Source organism: Schistocerca piceifrons, chromosome 1 (genome assembly GCF_021461385.2).
Source record: "Schistocerca piceifrons isolate TAMUIC-IGC-003096 chromosome 1, iqSchPice1.1, whole genome shotgun sequence".
Taxonomy (NCBI): domain Eukaryota; kingdom Metazoa; phylum Arthropoda; class Insecta; order Orthoptera; family Acrididae; genus Schistocerca; species Schistocerca piceifrons.
Genome location: NC_060138.1, coordinates 837,118,622 through 837,142,390, shown reverse-complemented (window position 1 = coordinate 837,142,390; position 23,769 = coordinate 837,118,622). Strand labels below are relative to the sequence as shown.

General features: G+C 43.5%; 1 protein-coding gene across 1 annotated transcript in view; it reads left to right on the top strand.

Moving 5' to 3' along the window:
• Nucleotides 1–3,526: 3,526 nt before the first annotated feature.
• Nucleotides 3,527–23,769, top strand: part of LOC124775508 (probable cytochrome P450 49a1) — a 148,323-nt gene continuing 128,080 nt past the window's right edge. The window contains exons 1-2 of the mRNA XM_047250344.1: nucleotides 3,527–3,721; nucleotides 21,103–21,193. Coding sequence (XP_047106300.1) covers nucleotides 3,527–3,721; nucleotides 21,103–21,193 — 286 coding nt within the window. The remainder of the gene's footprint in view (nucleotides 3,722–21,102; nucleotides 21,194–23,769) is intronic.

The window sequence follows — 23,769 nt, the reverse complement described above, 5'->3', positions numbered from 1 at the left end:
TAATAGTGGCAACTACTCGCACAAGATAGATACTTGTTTCAAAGTTTTACTGACCTTCGCAGAAGTCACCAGCATTGTGTATAACCCGTTGCCAGTGATGTGGAAGTCGTAGGATGCTCTTAGCAGCCCCATCAGTCAAACAAATCAGTAACAGCTTGCATCCACACATTGTCCTGTAAAATAATTTTCAGATCCTGCAGAAAGTGTCATCACTTCTTTCGCTATGCTGTTCGTTTTTGGAACACAACCTACGACCAGGTTATAGACAGAAGTGATGACACTTTCTGCAGGACCTGACCATCATTGCTCCAGCACCTACAGTGCAAGTTGTTACTGATTTGTTTCACTGATAGGGCTGCTAAGTGCTGTACCACCTACTGCACTCCCCTGACTTAAGCCCTCGTGAGGTCAACTCGAATTCTAAACCGAAGGAAACACTTCACGGAATTCGCTTCAGAAATGCTACAGATTCGTCAGGCAATAGACCTTGCCACTCTGTCAACACAACTGGCACTGCTAAGTGTGTCCCACGACTTCTACACCGCTGGCAATGGGTTACACACAATACTGATGACTACTTTGAAGGTCAGTAAAACTTTGAAGAAAGTATCTATTTTGTACGAGCTGTAAATACGTAATTGCCACTATTTAAGTTCCAACCCTCGTATATTAAATATGTTCGTGTCCGCTTATGGCTATTAAAAATTATTTTATTTTTTAGTTATTGTGGTTGCAATTTTGTATATTACTCATAAGTCCCAAATACAAGTATACACGCAGGAATAAAACCGTTAGACCAAACACTAAGCTATTATGAACTATGTCTACGTCACAGAGTACACAAATAACAAAAAACCACGTAAAAATGACGACAATGACATGATGTTCAGCGATTGTCGACTGAAACACTTCCATCGAATTGGCCACGTCACATTAATCCCCTTTTCCTATTCCACTCTGTCCTGTTCTTTCTTAAACAGTAGGTCCAAGTATCTATTTTGCTTTAATAATGTTACGAAAGTGTTTTAGTTAGGATCAGACAATGATGTGGACAAAGAGGGCTGTCATTTGAACGGTCAGCCATGGGTGACATTCTTCGCGTTTTGTTTTTTTTCTTCTTTTTCGTTTCGTCTCTGGCGAATCTTCACATCATTGAGAAGTGACTGCTAGAATGAAAAACTGTGATAAAAGCCCGGGGTCCGACCGGTTACCAAACAAGCGCTTTACTGCTAGACCAAAAAAAAAAAACTAACCTAAGGACATCACAAACACCATGCCCGAGGCAGGATGCAGGATTCGAGCCTGTGACCGTAGCAGCGCGGTTCCGAACTTAAGCGCCTACAACCGCTCGACCACAGCGGCCGGTTAATAAGACTATCAGGCTCGGCTTAGGTTCTACTATGAAAAAATGAGACCTATAGTTTAGCATGGAAGCCGAACCACGGTTAGCTTCTGGAGAATGTCTGCAACACTGAGAGGTGAATATTAGGTTAAAAAAAGTAAAAAATCAGTGTACTGACCGGAATTCGATCCCGTGACTTTGGGGTTTTCAGTCACACGCTTCACACTAGACCACCAGGCCCGACTCGCGTTCTTCTCAAGTTTCGTTGCTGTCTGGAATTGCCACAACTATGCCGCTTTATTAGTAGAGGAATTTAAATCATCATAGTTCAGCGCTTTTTCCACGAAATATTTATAACTTGTGTACATAAAGCTTTCCTAGAATCCGACCGCTATGGTCGCAGATCCGAATCCTGCCTCGGGCATGGCTGCGTGTGATATCCTTAGGTTAGGTTTAAGTAGTTCTAAGTTCTAGAGGACTGATGACTTCAAATGTTAAGTCCCTTAGTGCTCAGACCCCTCTACCCTAGAATTAACCTTCCTATTAGTGAAAAGCGGATCAAAATCCACACGGTAGTTCCTAAGATTAAGCAGAATATGAAGACAGAAGCTGGGTGTTGTGTGCCGTCCTTAGGTTAGTTAGGTTTAAGTAGTTCTAAGTTCTAGGGGACTGATGACCATAGATGTTAAGTCCCATAGTGCTCAGAGCCAAGACAGAAGCGAGCAGGGAATAAGCAAAACTTGGTTCCGCCAATAATAGAAAATGCAGTTTAAAAACAAGGCTCTGGCAAGGGTGTAGCTGCGTGCAGCGCGGGCCAAGAACACGTAACATGAAATCTGCACTGTGCCAGCGCTGCCACATTAGCTCAGCAGTTTGGCTTTAGAAGCCGAGCAGCGCGGACGCACTGGCCAACCGCTTCAGGAAAGAACACTTTGATTCTCCTATAACAGTCAATATACACGATCCAAAGCGCTGGAAATAGAACTCTTTTTCCGAGGTGAGGTTCAGATAACACCATCGGACATACTGGGAATATACCTTTCCATTCTCGGCAGTGTCGTACATTTGAAGGTCGTTGAAAAAAAAAATGGCTCTGAGCACTATGGGACTTAACTGCTGAGGTCATCAGTCCCTTAGAACGTAGAACTACTTAAACCTAACTAACCTAAGGACGTCACACATATCCATGCCCGAGGCAGGATTCCAACCTGCGACCGTAGTGGTCGCGTGGTTCCAAACTGTAGCGCCTACAACCGCTCGGACACCCCGGCCGGCTGAAGGTCGTTGAAAATGCGGCCGGTGGCAGGATCTTCAAACCTGCTCAACATGGTTTACGGTTTTGTCACGTTGACGGAAACGTCGGCGAGGAAACGGTGGCACATGTGAGCTTCAGCGTATGGCATACCATACGCGTGTTTCAGCTGCTTTTCGAGCCGCCGAGGGAAGAGATCATAGCGGCCTTCCGGCTTTACGATCACACCGTAGAATGCTGGGTGCAGTTCAGTACGTACCTCACTTTAAACGAGGTGAATCAGATCACGATAGACCTTCGATGTCACGTGCTGTCCTACGGAAACTGCAATGGGTGTCGCGCGAACGTTACATACGACGGTCAGCCCAAGACCTGCTCTGGGTGTCGCAAAGAGGGTCATCTACGCTCGGAGTACCTACAACGACGCATCACTACCAGCCAGCCGCCCGCTGAGACGCCTAGAGAGACACCACGAACAGTACTGCCTGTCATCTATGCGACGGCCCTCACTTCGCCGCCTACTGGTTGGCGACGGCGACCAACAGAGCCAATGCCGCCAAGTATACACCCATATGCTGCGACCGAAGAAACGGAGGCGCCTGCGTCCCACCCAACTCCTACAACATCGACACCTGCTGACGCCGCGTCGGACGCTCCCTCAACACTCATCGTTCCTACGACGGCTTTTGTGCCGGAACTTCGGGAATCTCTCCTGTCTTCCGATAATGAAGCAAGCAGCGATCACCAAAGAAGCTCAAGCAGCGGTGTTGCACGACCTCTGACCGGTACGCCTCACATTCCATCTGTGATTCAGTGACCGATAGCCCTGATGACACCTTGGTGACATCTGAAGATGATGAGGACTGCGATGTTACTTTGAGACGGTCAAACAGTGACAAGAGCGAAGCCTGCCACCATAGGCAGTGCTTGCGATGGATAGTATGGACAAATCTGAGGCGCCGACGACATCGGCCTGTAGCGGCCTCGTCGAGGATGCATCGGACCCCGCGCGCGTGCCTGCGCCAGCAGCTGTGGATTCCAGGGACACCCTGCGAGCGGCGCTGTCGGCAGACCCTTCTGTTGGCTACCGGCGAGATTCCTCCACATGGCGGGCCACAGCTTCAATCGTAACAACATAGTACCTTCACCTTCTACGGGAAATGATTTGGCCTTCAGACATTGACGTCACGCTGCTCCAGGAGATGCATTTCGCCGCCCTGCCGGATGTGGCCGATTACACCTCTTACGCCTCTCCTGGTGACGACCTTGGACGCAGAGTGGCGTTCGTGAGGGCATATCAGTTGAAGACGTCATGTACCTGCCATTTGCGAGTGATATGGCATTTGCCATTATGGGCACTCCCATTGTACACTACTGGCCATTAAAATTGCTGCACCACGAAGATGACGTGCTACAGGCGCGAAATTTAACCGACAGGAAGAAGATGCTGTGATATGCAAATGATTAGCTTTTCAGAGCATTCACACAAGGTTGGTGCCGGTGGCGACACCTGCAACGTGCTGACATGAGGAAAGTCTCCAACCGATTTCTCATACACAAACAGCAGTTGACCGGCGTTGCCTGGTGAAACGTTGTTGTAATGCCTTGTGTAAGTAGGAGAAATGCGTACCATCACGTTTCCGACTATGATAAAGTTCGGATTATAGCCTATCGCGATTGCGGTTTATCGTATCGCGACATTGCTGCTCGCGTTGGTCGAGATCCAATGACTGTTAGCAGAATATGGAATCGTTGGGTTCAGGAAGATAATACGGAACGCCGTGGTGGATCCCAACGGCCTCGTATCACTAGATGTTGAGATGACAGGGATCTTATCCACATCGCTGTAAAGGATCGTGCAGCCACGTCTCGATCCCTGTGTCAACAGATGGGGACGTTTGCAAGACAACAACCATCTGCACGAACATTTCGAGGACGTTTGCAGCATCATGGAATATAAGCTCGGAGACCATGGCTGCGGTTACCCTTGACGCTGCATCACAGACAGGAGCGCCTGCAATGGTGTACTCAACGACGAACCTGGGTGCACGAATGGCAAAACGCCATTTTTTTCGCATGAATCCAGGTTCTGTTTACAGCACCACGATGGTCGCATCCGTGTTTGGCGACATCGCGGCGAACGCACATTGGAAGCGTGTATTCCTCACCGCCACACTGGCGTATCACCCAGCGTGATGGTATGGGGTACCATTGGTTAAACGTCTCGGTCACCTCTTGTTCGCATTGACGACCCATGGATCTACCCTTCATTCGATCCCTGCGAAACCCTACATTTCAGCAGGATAATGCACGACCGCATGTTGCAGCTCCTGTGCGGGCCTTTCTGGGTATAGGAAATGTTCGACTGTTGCCCTGGCCAGCACATTCCCAGATCTCTCATCAATTGAAAACGTCTGGTCAATGGTGGCCGAGCAACTGGCACGTCACAATACGCCAGTCACTACTCTTGATGAACTGTGGTATTGTGTTGAAGCTGCATGAGCAGCTGTACCTGTACACGCCATCCAAGCTCTGTTTCATACAATGTCCAGGCGCATCAAGGCCGTTATTACGACTAGAGGTGGTTGTTCTGGGTACTGATTTCTCAGGATCTATGCACCCAAATTGCGTGAAAATGTAATCACATGTCAGTTCTAGTACAATATATTTGTCGAATGAATACCCGTTTATCATCTGCACTTCTTCTTGGTGTAGCAATTTTAATGGCCAGTAGTGTATATACGTATGCCCTGTCCGGCTCTGGCCATAGAAGGGACAAAGCTAAATTTTACTCTGAGAAGACCACTCCGCCCTTTCTTGGCCGCTATGAACTTTGTCTGCTTGGCGGTGACTTCAGTTGTGTTTTACATTGGAACGACCAACAACAACACTTCAACTCCTGCCAGGGAAAGCGTTTTGTCGTCCGAGACCTTTCCCTGCGTGACACGTGGGAGATTCGCCATGGTGATGCACAAGACTATACATATCAGACAGGTCACTCTGCGGGTCACCTCGATTTACGTCTTCCAGGGTCTTATCGATGCTTAGCGTTGCCCCTTGGCGTTCTCAGACAACTGTGCATAGCAGCGCGGGATTAGCCGAGCGGTCTAAGGCGCTGCAGTCATGGACTGTGCGGCTGGTCCCGGCGGAGGTTCGAGTCCTCCCTCGGGCGTGGGTGTGTGTGTTTGTGCTTAGGATAATTTAGGTTAAGTAGCATGTAAGCTTAGGGACTGATGACCTTAGCAGTTAAGCCCCATAAGATTTCACACACATCTGAACATTTTTTGAACCACTGTGTATACGTCGGCACCATCCTCCTCGCACAGAAGGTGGTGTGGTGCAGTCGTGTGCCATATAAATTAAACACCACACACCTTAGTAATCCTGACTGCTGGCAGCGTGTAGCGGAGGTTTGGACAGTGTGCGAACGCCGGTGTCCAGTATATATGACAGTGATGGCTCGGTGGCTGTACTGCACCAAGCCTGTGATGCGGCGAGTCTTGATGCAGTGTGGTAGGGAAGTGTCTGCACGGAACTGCCATACAACAGACTTCTGCTTCACTATGCTTCGTGACCTTGGTATGCAACCACCCTCTCCAGTTATTCAGTTGAATCACAACAGAATAAAGGCTCACATAATTGCGCTGACCCATCGCAGATTGCAGGCAGTGGTCCTCAGGTCTCTCACTGTCAAGATATGGCTTGGCAGGGAGACTCCTCAATGCACCAGATTGTGATTGAAAGGAAGCACCACGGGCAACATTTGGTCTTGGAACTTGTCACTCGTGGAGGGCAATGGGCCACCAACCAGGCTGGTATTGTGGCTGGCTTTGTGAAACATTTTAGCCACATCTACCAGTACAAACAATATGACGTTCATGATTTGGAGGCGTTTTTGACCCAAATCACTAGCACTATTTCAGGCATCGAAGTGGAAACGCTGATGGAGGACTTCAACTGTGATAACGTTAAGGATGCGACAGCGAAGGATGCTCCAAACAAGTCGCATAGGATGGATGGTCTTCCTGTGGAATTTTACTGGGCATTCCAGGATTTGATGGCGCCAATGCTGACTGCGATGTTTCATCAACTGTTGTCGGCAGCCGCCACAGCTCCACTGCCATTTGTTGAAGGCATTATCATCCCAATTTACAAGCCATCACAGAGGAATACAGTTGCCTATTACCGTCCCCTAACCTCACTTTTTGCCGACTATAAGATATTTGCACGTATTTTGGCGACACGATGTCGTTGGCTCCTTCCGAATATAATATCCACATGACAAGTGACGCCAGGTGGAACCATCAACGCCGAGATGACCACTTGTGAAAGTCAAGACATGACTGCTCTAGCAGCTATGTGCAGTATCCGTGCAGCATTGGTGGCCATCTATTTTGACAGTGCTTTTGTTCAGGTGCGATATGGTTACCTCATTGCTGTCATGGAGCCGATGGGTTTCCCTTCACTGGTACTCTACGATGTCTCTAGACCAGCGCCCACTTCCTTGTCCAGGTTAACAGTCATATTGCTGGGCTGGCACTGATCCGTCATACCTTACATCAGGGATGCCCGCTATCGATGTTCCTCTATGTTCTCGCCTTGGAGCCACTTATTGGGAGTCTTGTGACGCAGTTGTTGGGATTCGCCCTGCAGCAATACACGTTCCGCTGTCAAGCGTATGCAGATGATCTTTTACTGTTGGTCCATCACTGGGAAGAGAGCACACGTGCACTTGATCTGATCTCCACGTACGGCGACGCGACAGGCAGTGCTTTGGTGTTGCCAAGGCCATGGCGATGCCAATTGGCCATGGACTCATTCGAGAAGAACTGGCGCCTCTATCTTGTGTCCAGTGCTTCTGATACTTTGACATCATCTTTACGTCCACCATCTGTTGCACCGCAGCAGAAGACTTCTGGTGCGCCTTCCAAGATACATCACCTCCATTGCCTTGATGCTTTGCAACAAGTGGAATATCTGAACGTGCATGTAGTTTCCAAGAAGGCGCACCTAACAAGGTCCTTCCGATGACGCCAGCAATTGGTCACAGCCTGCAGGTCGCGTTGGGCTACTTCGTGACAACTGGTAACATTTTTAAGATCAAATATGACACGCTCACCCTTCCCTGGAAGTCCGCAGCTCGTGGACTAGTGGCTAGCGTTGCTGCCTCTGGATCACGGGGTCCCACGTTCGATTCCCTACCGTGTTGGAGATTTTCTCTGTCTGGGGAGTGGGTGTTTGTGTTGTCCTCGTCATTTCATCATTATTTCATCATCATCATTCGTAACAGTGGCTAGACCGGATTGACAAAAAAATTAGGCTGTGTAAATACTGAGACATTGCATGGGTGCTGATGACCGCACAGTTGAGCGCCCCACAAACCAAACATCATAATCACCTTCCCTGGAAATGTGGGGGACGTGAATACCAACGTCCAATGTAATGCGGCGGCCTTATATCTGAACATCATGAACAAACGGTGATCTCGGACAGGGAACTCACTCACGCAACACTTCTTGGATCTTTGTAGGCCAGCATCCACCTCCCCACTGGTGTCAGTAGGATATGTTGCGCCTCATTTTTCGCATCTGTCTGTCCTTCTTGTGGACCTTAGCTATGTCCGCACTGGCCTCCCATGTAAGCGCATCCCACGTCCTATGGATTTCTACATTCAGTTACTGTGTGGCGTACCTCGTAACAACGTTGAGATCAAGTATCAATTAACGAGGTGGACGGTGGTGTGGCGCAATCTTCATCAGCCGTCCTACCAACATGAGTCCGAGCGACATGGTATCACGCCGCCTGTGGAAAATTAGCCACTAACCAGCGTTTACATGAGATCGATTTAATGGACACTCCTTTATGCTATTCCTGTCTCTCGGTGGACGATGACGCCCATCGCCTGACCTACTCTGACGCTCGTGAAGTCTGGACACTGAGACAGCAAATGGTCGCCTGTTTCCTCCGCACCCCTCCATGTGTTGTCGAACCATACGCTTTCATTCGCCTGGAGAACGCGTGTTTCTCTGCATCCAAGACTCACACGACAGTCTGGGTCAAAGAACTGACAGTCGCTTACCTTTAAGGAGTCAGGGACAAATCGTGTCTCGATCTTTGGACCCTTCTACAGAATGAGCGTTCGGTGACTGAACAGCGGGCACTCTGCTGCGCTTATTTTACCAGTTAAGCCTGTGGGATTTTGCGCGAACCCCGCTCAGCTGGAATGTGTCTGTTGTGGTTGGCTCGACTGCTGTCGAAATGCATGTTCTTTCATGCTCCTGGCGGGGGCAGCACTGATACCGCACTGTCCTTTTTTTCCATTCCCATTTACCCTACCTGCCACGGCTGTGTCACATGATGGAATTTCATGGTTACAGTTAAGTATCTCTTCCCTTGACTGCCCATTCTTGCCGTCTTCCATATCAAGTTATTTTTAAAATGTTAGTTTCCTTTCACTTGGTGGAAAAGCTATTCACAAAACTGTATTCGTGAATGCAGTCTTCTGGCCACTGGTGTTGAATTAATGTGGAATGATATGGATGCAGTTATTCATCTGCAACACTTGAACAACAAATCTTCGAGATATCAGGAACTGCCTTGCAGCATCACTCGTACTTTGCCGAGGTGATTGGTGAATGACTTCAAACAGACGTCCTCTGTTCGTTGAGTCCATCTAGTCCTTGGATGACCTCTGTCCATTATTTGTGGATGAAGGTTATTCGTTTCCCAAAGGCGTTGTTCCAGGTGACAAAAAACATCCTTATCGAAAAGATGCCTCTGAGACTACCACAGACAGCAGCAGCAGCAGTTTGGCTATCGGATGCACCCAGCATCAAAGACATAATGACGTATTTGTCACTTGTGTGTGCCACTGGGAAGCCACCCAACAAGAACTTGATAGGACCAGCTATAGTTTTGCTCTTTGCTGTTAGTAGAAACATGCATGCAGTTTAATGCATTCTGCTGTCATGTGATAGGCTAGTGTCATGTACCAAAACTATGTCCTGCTTATAAAGGACCGGGAAATGGACGACTAAAAAATAAAAAAATTAACCTGACGGGGATTCGAATATTAGCTCCATGGTGGATGTGGGCGTGATGCTTCAGCTGTCTATTCAGTGAACTACGACAGCTGGTATGGTAGTGTGGAATGATACTTGTTGCTCTGTACGTTCTGATACGATGCTCGATTTGACAGTATTGCCAGCTCCTCGTTTTTATAAATGTGTTTTCAAAACGTAACCAATTCGACTTCCCTAGATGAGCTTTTGCCTTGAATTTGGAGGAGGAATCACATGAAGATTACAAGTGTGGCATTTTTTTCTTCACCCTTAATATAATTATAGAGATGAAAATAAACAATGTGCTTCTGGGTGTTTTACTGAATGTAGACTCGCTGCTTACAATTGCTATTTGCAGCTGTCGATACGCTACTACTACTGACTCATTGAGAGGTGATTACTAGGTTAACAGACTGCAGTAAAAATCTGTAGTCTGGTCACAAGGTTTATGGGTAATACTTGAAACATCAATCGTTATTAATAAAACATAAAACAGAAATACCAGGAATGGAGAAAAGTGATACTATAGAGAGCTTAAAAAATTTAAAAATGTTATTACAGAATTTTTAAAAATGACTGTATCTCAGGTAACACTAAACAATAAATTTGAAGTGAAAGTGTGTGAATTGCATGATTTTCAGTCAGTTATTTTTATTCAAATACAAACTGATACAAAATCATCATCTTCATAAATATTTAGCTCTAGTTTTTTAAATTATGTAATCTACGTTTTTGCATAAATAACTCACTAACTAAATATGCATTCATATTCCAAGATTCAGCACAACAAATTTTAAGTGAATAATTACTTGAATTATATTATCTGTTATTCATTGATAAATTTCAGTGCCATTCTCAAAGCACAAAAGTATAATATTAAGAAAAAAATGAAGATAATATTACATGAATGAAAATACTTTGTAAGTCTACTATGTACCAGAACTATGTAAAGCAGAAAAGGAAATATACAAATGAACTGGTCACAAATGTATATAAAGGATTACAAATGTTAAATATCCATATGTACAGTATATACAAATACATATTTTGTTCAGAGATAAATTCAGAAGATGACCGTTTTCGTTTGGCTTGACATTTATACAAATACTTGGGAACATCCCTTATGACAATCCAGCAGTAATCTGCAAAAATAATAGAGCTCCACTTTCTGGCATACTTTTCAAATCCGGCAATATCTTGATGAAATCGCTCCCCATGTTCATCACTTACTGCACCTGAATCTTTGGGGAAGAAGTCAAAATGACTATGTAAGAAATGCATTGTCAATGACATGTTGCAACCAAGTTTTTCATAAGATGACAACATGTTATCTACAATCACCTTGTAATTTATTTCTCGTTTGGTCCCTAAGAACTGTAAACATACTGTCTTAAAAACATTCCCATGCGTGCTTCTCATCACTTTGTATGATACCATCAAAAGTATGGTCTCTAAAAAGCCCTCGAATCTGTGGGCCTACAAAGATGCCGTCCTTTACTGTGGCATCACTTAAGTAAGGGAATTTTTGCCTTAAGTACTTAAATGTGTCACCATCTTTGTTCAGTCCCTTAACAAAGCTTTTCATGAGAGCCAAGTTGATGTGCAAGGGTGGGAGCAGATTCTTTTTAGGGTCTACTAGAGGTTCACTCTTAATGTTCTTTATACCTGGTTGAAGAGATTTTCTGGTGGGCTATTCATGTTTACTGTAATGAGATGCACGAGCTCTGTTACCCCTTCACAGAGAGAGCAGCAACATTTAGTATACCCTAACTGCATACCTAATAGCAGTGCAACCACTTTCAAGTCAACACAAATCTGCCATTGAGAGTCATTATACTTGATGGTTTCTAGTAAAATTTTCAAGTTTTGGTATGACTTTTTCATATGCACACTATGCCTAACAGGAATAGAAGGAAGTTCATTACGAATATGTAAAAGCACCGCTTTTAAGCACAACTTTGACGAATCAATAAAGAGTCTCCACTAATAAGGGTTGAAATTAATTCTGAGAGCCTTCATAAGACCATTTATGTCTACACATGCCACAAAACTATCTTGAATGTTAAAAAAAGGAGTGAATTGTTGCTCTCTTTTGCGGTAGAATGAAACAATTACATTGCTTTCCAGAAAATTGTGCTGCTGCAATCTTGATGCTAAAATCTCAACCTTAGCTTTAGAGAGCTCCAAATCTCTAATGAGATCACTTAACTCATTCTGAGACAATTTTTGTGGACCATCAGTGGATGATATATTTCGAAGAGACTCTGGATCTTGTGATGTACGTCGTTCAGGACATTCAGAATCCCCATCAGAAGTAATCTCGTGCTCTGTCGATGGTTACGGTATTGGCAATCCTTCCCCATGTAAAAACTAGACGTATGGCAGATGGAATGTTAGGATAGATCACTGTCCGCTTCTTCTTCTTAGATATTCCCTGCTTGATAGGAGAAACCATACAAATGTAGCAGTCACTGACATGGTTAATTGGCTCACGGCAGATCATGGGCACTGCAAAGAGCGTTGAACTTCCTTTCCCATGCATCCAATTCCTGAGGTTACTGGCAAAAGTGTTGCAGTCACATGTGGAGCCCAGGGTCTATCCTGATCACCTATTTTTCACCCAAAATAACGACTGTAAGCTTTTTTTATCAAATGAGCTATTTACTGCTTTTGTGAAGCAAATGTCACTTCCCCACACTCATAGCAAAATGTGTCAGCACTGTTAACACAAACTCATGGCATTTTTGTTCACTTCAGTAATAGTCAACTTGAACAACTGGTAGTTAATCTGGAAACAAATGTGCAAAAATTATTACATGCACTAATAAAGTCACTGGAGTTGAGGGAGACAAAAAGATCACTAAAATTGGTATCAAAATGTTCATATCCAACAATTTGCGTACAAAGTAAGACCAGGGACAATAATACAATCCATTGTTACTAGTTATTATGACTTTGACAAACCATTATAATATTTTATTTTAAACTTAACATAAAAATCCATATATAATTATCTCACCATAATAAAAGAGTGTAAATGGAAACTAGAGCTAATTTTAAATTGTCTTTGTGATATTCACGATCAGCACATTGGAATTGATAGGAAATGGCTATTTTCATTCGATTCACATTTGCATTGTTGCACAGTGATAATATACAACCTTAAAATTTGATAAAAATATAAACTATTTAATACTTGACTGCAATTTTACTAAGTGCAGTTTAGGTTCAGCATTTAATCACCACATTGTAGTTTGCCTACTTCAGGGCAACCTTGATTGATTTATAGCTCCCTCCTACTCCCCTTAAGCTATTGTTATGCTAATTGATTTATGAACCCCTATGGGTTGATTTATGACCCCATAGGGATAATCCATTCTTCTGAGAAATCTTCAACCTTTCCCCTCAACCTTGTCCTCCCTCAGCCCTCTGTAAAATCCCCAAACCTCTCATTCGCCGATGCAAGCACACTTTTCATATCAAATTCCTTGACAAATTAATTAAATTGATAAATTAATTGTCCCCTCACCCTCTGAGAAATCCCCAAGTACTCCCCTCCCCTACACCACTCCACCCCTCCCCTACCCCACTCCACCTCTCCCCTCCCCCATATCGAACCTGGTGGGAGAAAGACTCAACCTCTGCTGGAAAGGAAGTATCTCACGATACGAAATTGAAATCAAAGTCAATTACACAACAGAGGATATATTGTTTATTTATAAAATTCAATTTGCAGAGGAGGGATCTCTCTTTCAATTGGTGGGAAAGGCTCACATTCAGTAACTACATATCCTAATTACATAATTACACTGCAGTGGATCCACCTACGAGATCTATCCTGATCGTATCCCAAACCTACCCTGTTCTATGTTAAACAATTTGTGTTAGGTTAGCCAATGTGTGGACTACCGTTTATTTACGTAATTTATGGGATACAAAGCAGAGTACAGGATATAGTTTATTTATTTAAATAATTTGTCAGGAAATTAACTGCAGTGTGTGGAATAATGTTTATTTAAAAACTTTGTGGTTGCTAGGCATTATGGAATATTAAACAAGTGAGATGCTTTTTGTTCTGATCATGTAAGGAATACTGTCGTGATACACTCACCACAAGTAATTACGCTGTCACAGATCGCGCTAAACATATCTGGTGGAGCAATCATATCAGACTGCCAGGCCGAACACATCACACCATGCATGCCACTGGTCAGGGACCACTACAACTGCTGGACACCGCTAATCCTCCGAAAATAAAGCATCAGGAAGCAGCATGACTTTGAAATTTTGTACTAGACTCACTTCCTGAATCTATATATCCCCCCACTCTCTTTCTCTCTGTCTCAAGTGGTTACTTCTGTTTATGTGAACCAATTTCTGCAAAAACACATAGACAAAAATGCCGTCCCAAACTGTCTTCGATTCCATCCCCCTCCCTTCCCCCCTCCCTCATAGCTAATGCAGACAAGGCGCTGGTAGTCGGTATATCCCTTCGTTCTCACACTTCTACTGCTATAGAAACCTGTAGCAGATGAAACTAAGACACTCGACAAGGAGTAGGTAGCGTCTGTCAAGTGCCATACTAACCCCTCCTTTGTCCTGAACAAAGCAGCAGATATCTGGCAAATCCCCAGCCTTTCAGAAAATGCAAGGCTGTGGACGTCTTGGAAATATTCCCTCACTCTATCAGCTTGAGTGACTAATTAATTAACTTGATATCCTCTGTGTGGGATGGTTTTCCCTGCCTTTCTATAGGTGGATTAAAGGGCTGGAATATTTGGTGGGATTTGATTCTGAAACTGCTTGGTTTCCAAACCTTGCTCTTCCCTCTTCGATACTCTATTTCCCTTGCCTCCTATTGGTGGACACTGGCACAGTTAGCTCATTTGGTAGGAAGTCCATATGCTGGAGGTAGCTGAAAATTACAGGTTTCAAAACAGTTGCATGCTATTGTCCTTAAACAATCTGCGGAGGGGTTGGACTGTTGTGCGTTCATACAATACCACTACATGCAAAAATAAATTGGTTATTCTGGTATTTGATATTGCAATTGGGTTTTTAAAGCACTGTGTGATCCCTAAGTTGGTCTCACGGCTACACCAGGACAAAGATGGGAGGAAGAGGAAGGGTCTACCACATGACAGTACAGTAACAACAACGAATACAACTTCCACCTTTCCAATGTAAAACAGAGTCCACTGGACTGTATTCAAAAGCAGTAAAAATCACACATTTAAACCACATTCCATTCCATAGTTGTAGTCGCCACGGTTAGACGTCAGAGATCACTGAAAGACCCATACATCCCAAGTGCTTATGTTCCAATGTCCACACGCAGCACCCTAGGCCAGAGGTCGTGTATTGCTAGTTAATTCCTTCTGAACATACACACACACACAATCTTGATCCACACACTGGCTGCCAATAGGTGGGTAGCTGTGCACGCGCCATCTGGGAGAGAGCTGCACCAGCTCCAGCCATGCTGGTAGCTGCATGTCCAACACCTGGCATCCACACACTCACTGTACCAAACGCTCAGAGGTCAGAGGGGCTGTCACCAAGCAATCAACCGATCAATTTACATCAAGGGAATAACCACCCACTGCAAACATCTATCATATTGAATCTTCTCAAATATCCAAGTAAAATTCAGAGAATAATCACAACACACACGACCACGAGGGTTGCCAAACACATGCTGAGTATTAGTTCACTATTCAACAACCCAGAGGATGCTGTGATGGCCATCACTGGGACTTGTCCCATGCGATTGTGGACAAGAGCCGACTACTTGGCCAGCAGGAATATTTCTTTGTACCTGCTGCTCGTGACAAACATAAGTCAGAAATGTCCATTCGATTGGTCACTGGACACCTCCGCCATGCACCTGTATGTGAAACGTCCTCTTAGAAAAATTAATGAATTACTGTGCTGTTAAAGCCCTTACGTTACTTGATTTTCAAACAGCTGAGCAAAACTGAACATACTCAGACATTTCTCTCTTTACTTATTCTGATCATCACTAAACTGACACACAATATTTTTAGCGCAACGCAATCTGACTTTCAATAATCCCTACAAAAGAATGGCCCTGACTAACAATAACCTATACCTTTCATGAATCACTTAGGCTACCTCACAAAAATCTTCATTACTCGAACTACTGTAATACAGTGAGCCCCAATGCTGCCAGCTAAATAAAAGATTCTAACTACTGAAGGCACTAACTACTGATAGGCATAGTTAACAAATGAATGATTTTGATAGAGAACAAACAATGTATTTACCTTAATAGTGTTCAAAAGTCATAATACATATATCAGTTCATGACATCCAGTCTTACAAATTTACTCTCTCTGATGGACACACATCCAGATCATCCGCTTTCATAACCCCACCATCTCACTCCCCACATCCACCACTGCTGGCGGTTCACCTCCAGCTGCGCAACACTACACGCTGTTCACATCCAGCTGCCCAACACTACAATACAGAATATTTCAACAATACCAACCAGCCACAGACTGCGCACCGCATAGCCAGTGATTTTCATACAGAGCGCTACGTCGCGTTACCAACATAAAAACCTAAACAGCCTACGTACATAGCCCCCATGCTCCCCACAAAATTTTTACAAATTGTTTTGGGCAGTGGCCAATACAGATTTGAAGAAATGTTTCATGATTACAATAACAAAGATATCAAATGCACACACTTATTGATACACTGTTAGTCAAAAGCAAAGATTTTCTCGCAGTCCATAAAGACAGTCCTGATCATTCATCACAGTATTAATTACAATTTTATGCACAAAATTCTGAGCAGTAAAAGAAAATGCACACGCAAGTAGTGGATTTCCATGCAGTCTTGAAGAAGTAGTGTTGTCCTTCCAACAGAAAGATAGTGCTAACTCTTGACATGCAGACAGGTAATGGGCCACAACAGAGCAAACCCGCTTCAGAGTCAGTCGAAGTTGAAGAATATTGGTAGGTTGGTCATCACAGAGCAGACCCACCTTAGGCCTGGTAGAGATTATGGTATTGGTGGGCCACCAGAGGTGCAGACCCACTGCAGCCCTCGTAGAGATGGCCAGCAGCCATCTGTTGCGACTGTGCAGGTGCACAATCACCATCGAAGAGTCTTGTGGACAATATAGCATGTTCATAAACCACCACTTGTGCGCTCACAAAGTTTTTAGAATTGTCCTTAGAACCAGCAATGCTGTTAACCAGTTCCTTGCTGAATTATCAACACACGTGCAAGTGCTAACAGTCCCCTTTTTTTTCTCGCATATTCTGCGTGTACTATGACAAACAAAAATGTGTGCTGTGAAATCCAACTTATTTTGAAGAACTGGTGTCTATACAATTATAAATTTACAACATAAGAATACAATTACAAAGGTACAAAATACATCGTTAAAGAACATAACAACACAGATAACATTTGTTGTAGTACAGGCTTTACAAAAGAATAGAAATAAACTGATACATCAGTGTTACAGGAATTATAACATAAGTAAATAAATAAAAGAATGAAAATAGTTTTCGAAACTGTCTCGTTCACGATTTGCGTTGTAAGAATAGCCTTGTTGTGTCCAGTTATTATTTCTTTCATCGCGGAATTGTGACGGATGTGACCTTTAATTGTTGCATTCCTGTCTTCGCGTCCCGCGATTGTCAGTGTCAATTTCCAATTGTTGTAAGAGTCCCTGAAAAGCTTCAATGTCGTCTTTGCAACGTCCTGCCAAAATAATATGCCGTAAATGATCAGGCAATTTGATTAAGCAAATGTGGATGAGTTCTGAGGGGCTGTATGGGTTTGACAGGTACTGATTCTTGTACAACATGTCTTCAAAATATTTCACAAGACTGGAAAATTCAGATTGTTTGACATGTTTCATCATTATGATGCTATGTTTTACTCGGTCTTGTGCAGCTTGAAACCAATATGCTGAGAGGAAGGCATGATAAAATTCTCCTTCACTGTGACAATCGTGAATGATCGATCGCATTCTTACAGCTGGTTCATTCTCTAAGTAGCCACACATAAATTCTAATCTGTGCTCCAATGACCAGTTGGGAGGAAAAGAATGAGAGAATTGATGAAGCCACGCTTGTGGATGAATGTTGTTGCCAGAATTCTTAAATGTTTTGAATTTACGTGTAGTAATGAACAGCTTATAGTCAAAGTCATCGTGTCGGCGAGACGCATATCGGTCATTGTTACGTCGTGTTGGCGGTTCCATCCCAAAATTCTGTGCACCTTGCCGATTTCTTTCATAATTTCCAAAGTGCCTTGTGTTATTATTTTGTGGCTGTTCCGTATTTCTATGTTCCTCTTCCCGTATTGGAGTGCGAGTGCCCTCTGAAATATGTAATTCTTGTATTATCTGTGCCAATTGATCTTGTACTTCCCGGATTTCTATTTTGTACTGTGTATTGATTTGATTTTTATTTTGTTTGAATTTTCTAATTTTTTCATACTCTTCTGTGTCAGTGAAGGCTACCAGTCTTGTGTCATTCAACTCATCGTATACCTTTGTAGATAAATTATTTAGCTGATCCGAAAGCTCGATTACTTTCTCTGATAATGAACTAATTTCCTCCATGTGTCTTTCTGAACCAATTTTCAGAGTATGTACTGTGTCCTTTAAGTTTTCCTGAGTTTTTGCAAGTTGCGTAACCGAATCGGTAGATGCAACTGCGTCAATTTGAGCCCGCAAGGTCTCGAGGTTTTCATAATTCATAAACAGTAGTTTGCAGTTCTTTTATGGCTGCTTCGTGATTCTGTAATGCATTTTCATGACGCGAAAAAATAGATTGAAAATGCTCACAAATTTATGATTTTACGTCATTACAGACTTTTTGACATTTAGATTCGATGGTAAGTAACTCAGCAGTTAAACCTTCCCCTGTTTGTTCCATTGAGTCTAACTTTTGAAGCTCTTGCTGTGTTTGTCTCTGATTTTGTTCCATCGTGTCTAACTGTTGCTGTGTTTGTCTCTGATTTTGTTCCATTGTTGTGTCTAACTTTTGAAGCTTTTGTCCCATTTGTTGCATTAATTGTAATAACAATGCACTGGTGTCTGAAACATGTTCCTCAGTGCTATTCGGCAGTGCATTTGAAAAGCCAATATTAGCATTTTGAAAAGCAGAAAATGTGTCTTGACTTGATTGAGAAACGGGTAATGATGCAAAACCTGAATCTACAGGATTTGCAAAATTGTGTCCTGTCGTTTCGGATCCCTGTGGCGAGCTGTTGCCGACCGACCGATCGACAATACTACCCCCTTCACTAGCTGTTTCACTGTCTACACGATTATTTATTGCCTGATCCATTCCCCTATGCACAATTACCAAATTACTATGTTGAGCATTAGTTAATTCATTACACGGTAGCGCTAACATACTGCTTTCGTCTTCACTGCCATTTCTCAGGTTAGTTTGGAGCTTAGTATTACGTTTTCCACACGCCATAATTATCACGTATTTCACACGGTAACAAGAAAAGCACAATTTGAAGAGCAAAAACAAGAAAACACATTAGCATAGCACTGAAAATAATATCTCATTAATTGAAAGCGTAGCTGCGAAATACTTGGTGCAAATCTACATGCATGCCACGACTGTTCTACTGTACAACAATGAAAAACTACAACTACAAAGGAAATTCTCGTTACAATTACCCTCTAGCAATAAACAATAGCTACACTAATTACACAAACTACAAGACAAAATCAGAAGATTCCAGTGAGGTATGCTATGCTGAGGGTCGACATATGAAACGTCCTCTTAGAAAAATTAATGAACTACTGTGCTGGTAAACCCCTTACGTTATTTGATTTTCAAACAGCTGACCAAACTGAACGTACTCAGACATTTCTCTCTTTACTTATTCTGATCATCACTAAACTGACACACAATATTTTTAGCGCAACGCAATCTGACTTTCAATAATCCCTACAAAAGAATGGCCCTGACTAACAATAACCTATACCTTTCATGAATCACTTAGGCTACCTCACAAAAATCTTCATTACTCGAACTACTGTAATACAGTGAGCCCCAATGCTGCCAGCTAAATAAAAGATTCTAACTACTGAAGGCACTAACTACTGATAGGCACAGTTAACAAATGAATGATTTTGATAGAGAACAAACAATGTATTTACCTTAATAGTGTTCAAAAGTCATAATATATGTATCAGTTCATGACATCCAGTCTTACAAATTTACTCTCTCTGATGGACACACATCCAGATCATCCACTCTCAAAACACCATCTCACTCCCCACATCCACCACTGCTGGCGGTTCACCTCCAGCTGCGCAACACTACGCGCTGTTCACATCCAGCTACCCAACACTACAATACAGAATATTTCAACAACGCCAACCAGCCACAGACTGCACACAGCATAGCCAGTGATTTTCATACAGAGCGCTACGTAGCGTTACCAACATAAAAACCTAAACAGCCTACTTACATACGGCAGGCAGTAATTCCTACAGACCATGTTTTACAATGATAGAAATTCTTCTACGGAATAGAAGGAGTTGTCAAGATGAAACTTTTTCAGTTTGTTTTCGAATTTTACTTTCCTGTCTGTCAGTGATTTTAAATCATTGCGTAAGTGATCAAAAAGTTTTGATGCAGCTTTGTGCACCCCTTTTGGTGCTAAAGACAATCTCAACGTAGACCAATGAATGTCATTTTTCCTTCTGATATTGTAATTATGTACATCATTGTTCCATTGAACTGTAGTGCCTTATTTACAACAAACTTCACGAGGGAATAAATATACTGTGAATCAATAGTCAGAATGACCAACTACTTAAACATATGTCTACAAGATGATCGCGGATGAGCGCCACATATTATTCTTACAGCATATATTCGAGCAATGAAGACTTTCTTTCTAAAATATGAGTTGCCTCAGAACATTATCCCATTATGACATTACTGACATATGCAAAATATGTAATTTACTGGGTTTGTCTCTCCCCAAGATTTGCAATGATTCTAAGTGCAAATGTGGCTGAACGAAGTTGTTTTAGGAGTTCCAAAAAGCGCTTTTTCCAGTTTATGTTGACATCAGTAAGGATACCTAAGAATCTTGATAATTCTACCGTATTTATTATTTCATTGTCATGTGTTATCATTGGCATATTACCGGTAGATATACAGAACTGAATACGTTACGTCTTTTTAAATTTGAGGGTGAGACCATTCGCAGAAAACCAGTCAGTGATACTTTTAAGGACACTGTTCACCGTTTCTTCACAGGATAACTGCCACGTGAGTGGAGGAAGGACGCAGCCTAGCGAGGCGGCTGTACTCGTCGGCAGAGCCGGGTTGTGCCTGCGAGCGTCTCGGCGCGTCGGCATGAGTTCCAGAGCGTCGGCGCAGGCGGTGGTGGGGGCGGCGGGGGCGGCGAGCGCGCAGCTGGGCGGCGGCGCGCGGCCCTTCGCGCAGATCCCGGGGCCACGCGCACTGCCGCTCGTCGGAAACGCCTGGCGCTTCCTGCCGCTCGTCGGTAAGTCGCGGCGGCTACAGGCAGCCCACCCACTCCAATCCTGAGTCGTCCTATTACGGGACGAGGCTCGGTAGCTTGGCACCCGGTGCAGAGTTTTAACTTGTCACCTCCCCCCTTACCCCCACTAATCCCACACAAACATCAAATAATTTTTTTTGGTGAAGCAACTTTTAGACACAAGTGCTTGAGTCAGCAAAGTATAATGTTAACAATTTTATAAACCTTTTTAAGAATCGAAACAAGTAAATACGAGGTTTCTTGCATACGAGGTGCGACAAAGTAATGAGACTGATGTGAAGAAAAAAAAGATTGCTTACCGTTTTACTCAAGTTTAGTGTTGTCTCCTTCAAAGCTGTTCCTTTCTGATTGCACACACTTTTTCCAGCGATTCTGCCATTGATGGTAACATTTCTGGAACTCATCTTCAGTAATATTCTACAAAACCCTCGTCACAGCTTTTCGGACATCTTGTGTTGTTTGAAAATGGTGTCCCTTGACCGCCGTTTTGACTCTTGGACATAGAAAAAAGTCTCACAGAGCGATTTCTGGCGAATATGGTGGCTGTGGTAGTACTGGAATTTGTTTTGGGGTTAAAAATTGCTACACTGACAGAGCAGTTTTGGATGGCGCATTATCGTGATGCAGAATCCAATTATCAGCAATTTTGGCACACACACGAAGAACTCTTTTACGAAGTCTTTCTAAAATTTCTTTGTAGTAACATTGGTTAACTGTTTGTCCAGGAGGCACCCACTCTTTATGAACAATTCCCTTGGAATCAAAGAAGCACACAAGCATGCATTTCACTTTTGACTTTGACACGCTAGCTTTTTTTGGTCTGGGTGATCCCTCTGAGCAGCATTGCGAACTTTGGCGTTTTGTCACTGGATCGTACTGGAAAAACCAACTTTCATCGCAATTATGGATTGATTTCCATTTGCTCTAACATATCGGCTGCCACATTTTTCCGTGTTTCTCGCTGTTGTGGAGCGAGATTTTTGGGGACCATTTTTGCACAAATCTTTCTCATACCAAGATCTTTGGTTATTATTAGACGAACCGTTTCTCGATTGATGTTCAGTTCTTTTGCAATCATTTTCATGGATAATCTTCGATCAGATCGTACGAGTTCAAGCACCCTGGCCAAGTTGCCATTCGTCTGTGAGGTTAATGGTCGTCCACTGCGGTCTTCATCTTCAACATTTGTTCTGCCTTCACTAAACATTTTATGCCAACGAAAAACACGAGCTCTTGACATAACCTCCTCTCCAAAAGCTTTCTGAAGTTTACTGTAACTTGTCGCGTTTTCACCCAATTTAACGCAAAAAGAAATGGAATACCGTTGCGCAATATTATGCGATTCCATTTCCGTGATGAGAGACACAAACACGTGTTAACTTATCACAGCACAACTCACGACTGAGCAGTTGCATCAATTTGCCGCTTGGACTAGAAGCAGCTTATAGGCCAAGGTCAAAGATATTGTGCCTACGCAAGCCTGCAGGGTTGCCAAATCTTGCAAAGAAAATCTGTCTCACTACTTTATTGACGCATCTTGTAAGTCATAGCAACTGCAGTATATCCTGCAATGTTGTGACAACATGGGAATTCCACAACGTGCATTGAACCAATGTGTGGAACACACACAGGATTCCAGTACAGGACGTCAAGGCAAAGGTTGCAATAAAACACACACATTGGACTCTGTGTAAATTTGTTGTGCCTGAGTACAAATCGAACAAAAATCAATCAAAATCAACTAACGCTCTTGAGAATACTCCCCAAGTGCATCACACAGCGTTGCCAGCCACCGGGAAGGCGCTGAATACCATTGTCATTGCCATCAATGTGTGCCACATGTCGCTGAAATCTCGTGACGACATCCGCCCTGTTTACGAAGCATCCCCACGCAATGGCTTCTACCGTTGTGCTTTGAGTTCAAATCACACGGATTGGTATTCGGTGATTGGGGTAGGTGGTGGAGAATTTCCTACCCCCACCACTGTACACAGTTGTTGATGACGCCTGTGGCGATGGCTGTAGTGTTATTGTGGAGTATGATTGCATTATCCAGCAGTGGCGAACGCTTTTGCTGAAGTGTACATGTCAGATGGTTCAGCAGAAAGTTGTGCTAGTATTGGACATTGACAGCATGGCTGTCCCTAACAGGGTGACACTCCAGAAACTCGTGGCTGTCATATGCCAGAATGAGTATGACTTCCACAGGTGATACTCTTGTTTCCCACAACTGCTCATAGTTCCGCATGACACTGAGTAGCATTTCTAACAGCGAGAAAGGCAATTTTCACGTATGCTCGCTGTTCCACTCTGCTTACATCCATTTCGTAGTACGGCCAAGCTCACACTGAATGTTTCAGGCGCTGGTACCGAGCCATCCTCGTATGTGGTCGCAATCTGTTGGTTGATTTCGGTACTATTTGACGCGGGCTTTCGAATTTAATTACTGCGATTACGATACACCATAGTTGTCACGACAAACACTATGTAAAGATCGGCCTAAAACGCATATTTATACATAACACAGTTTAGTTGGTTATTAAGAAGCTTTACAGATA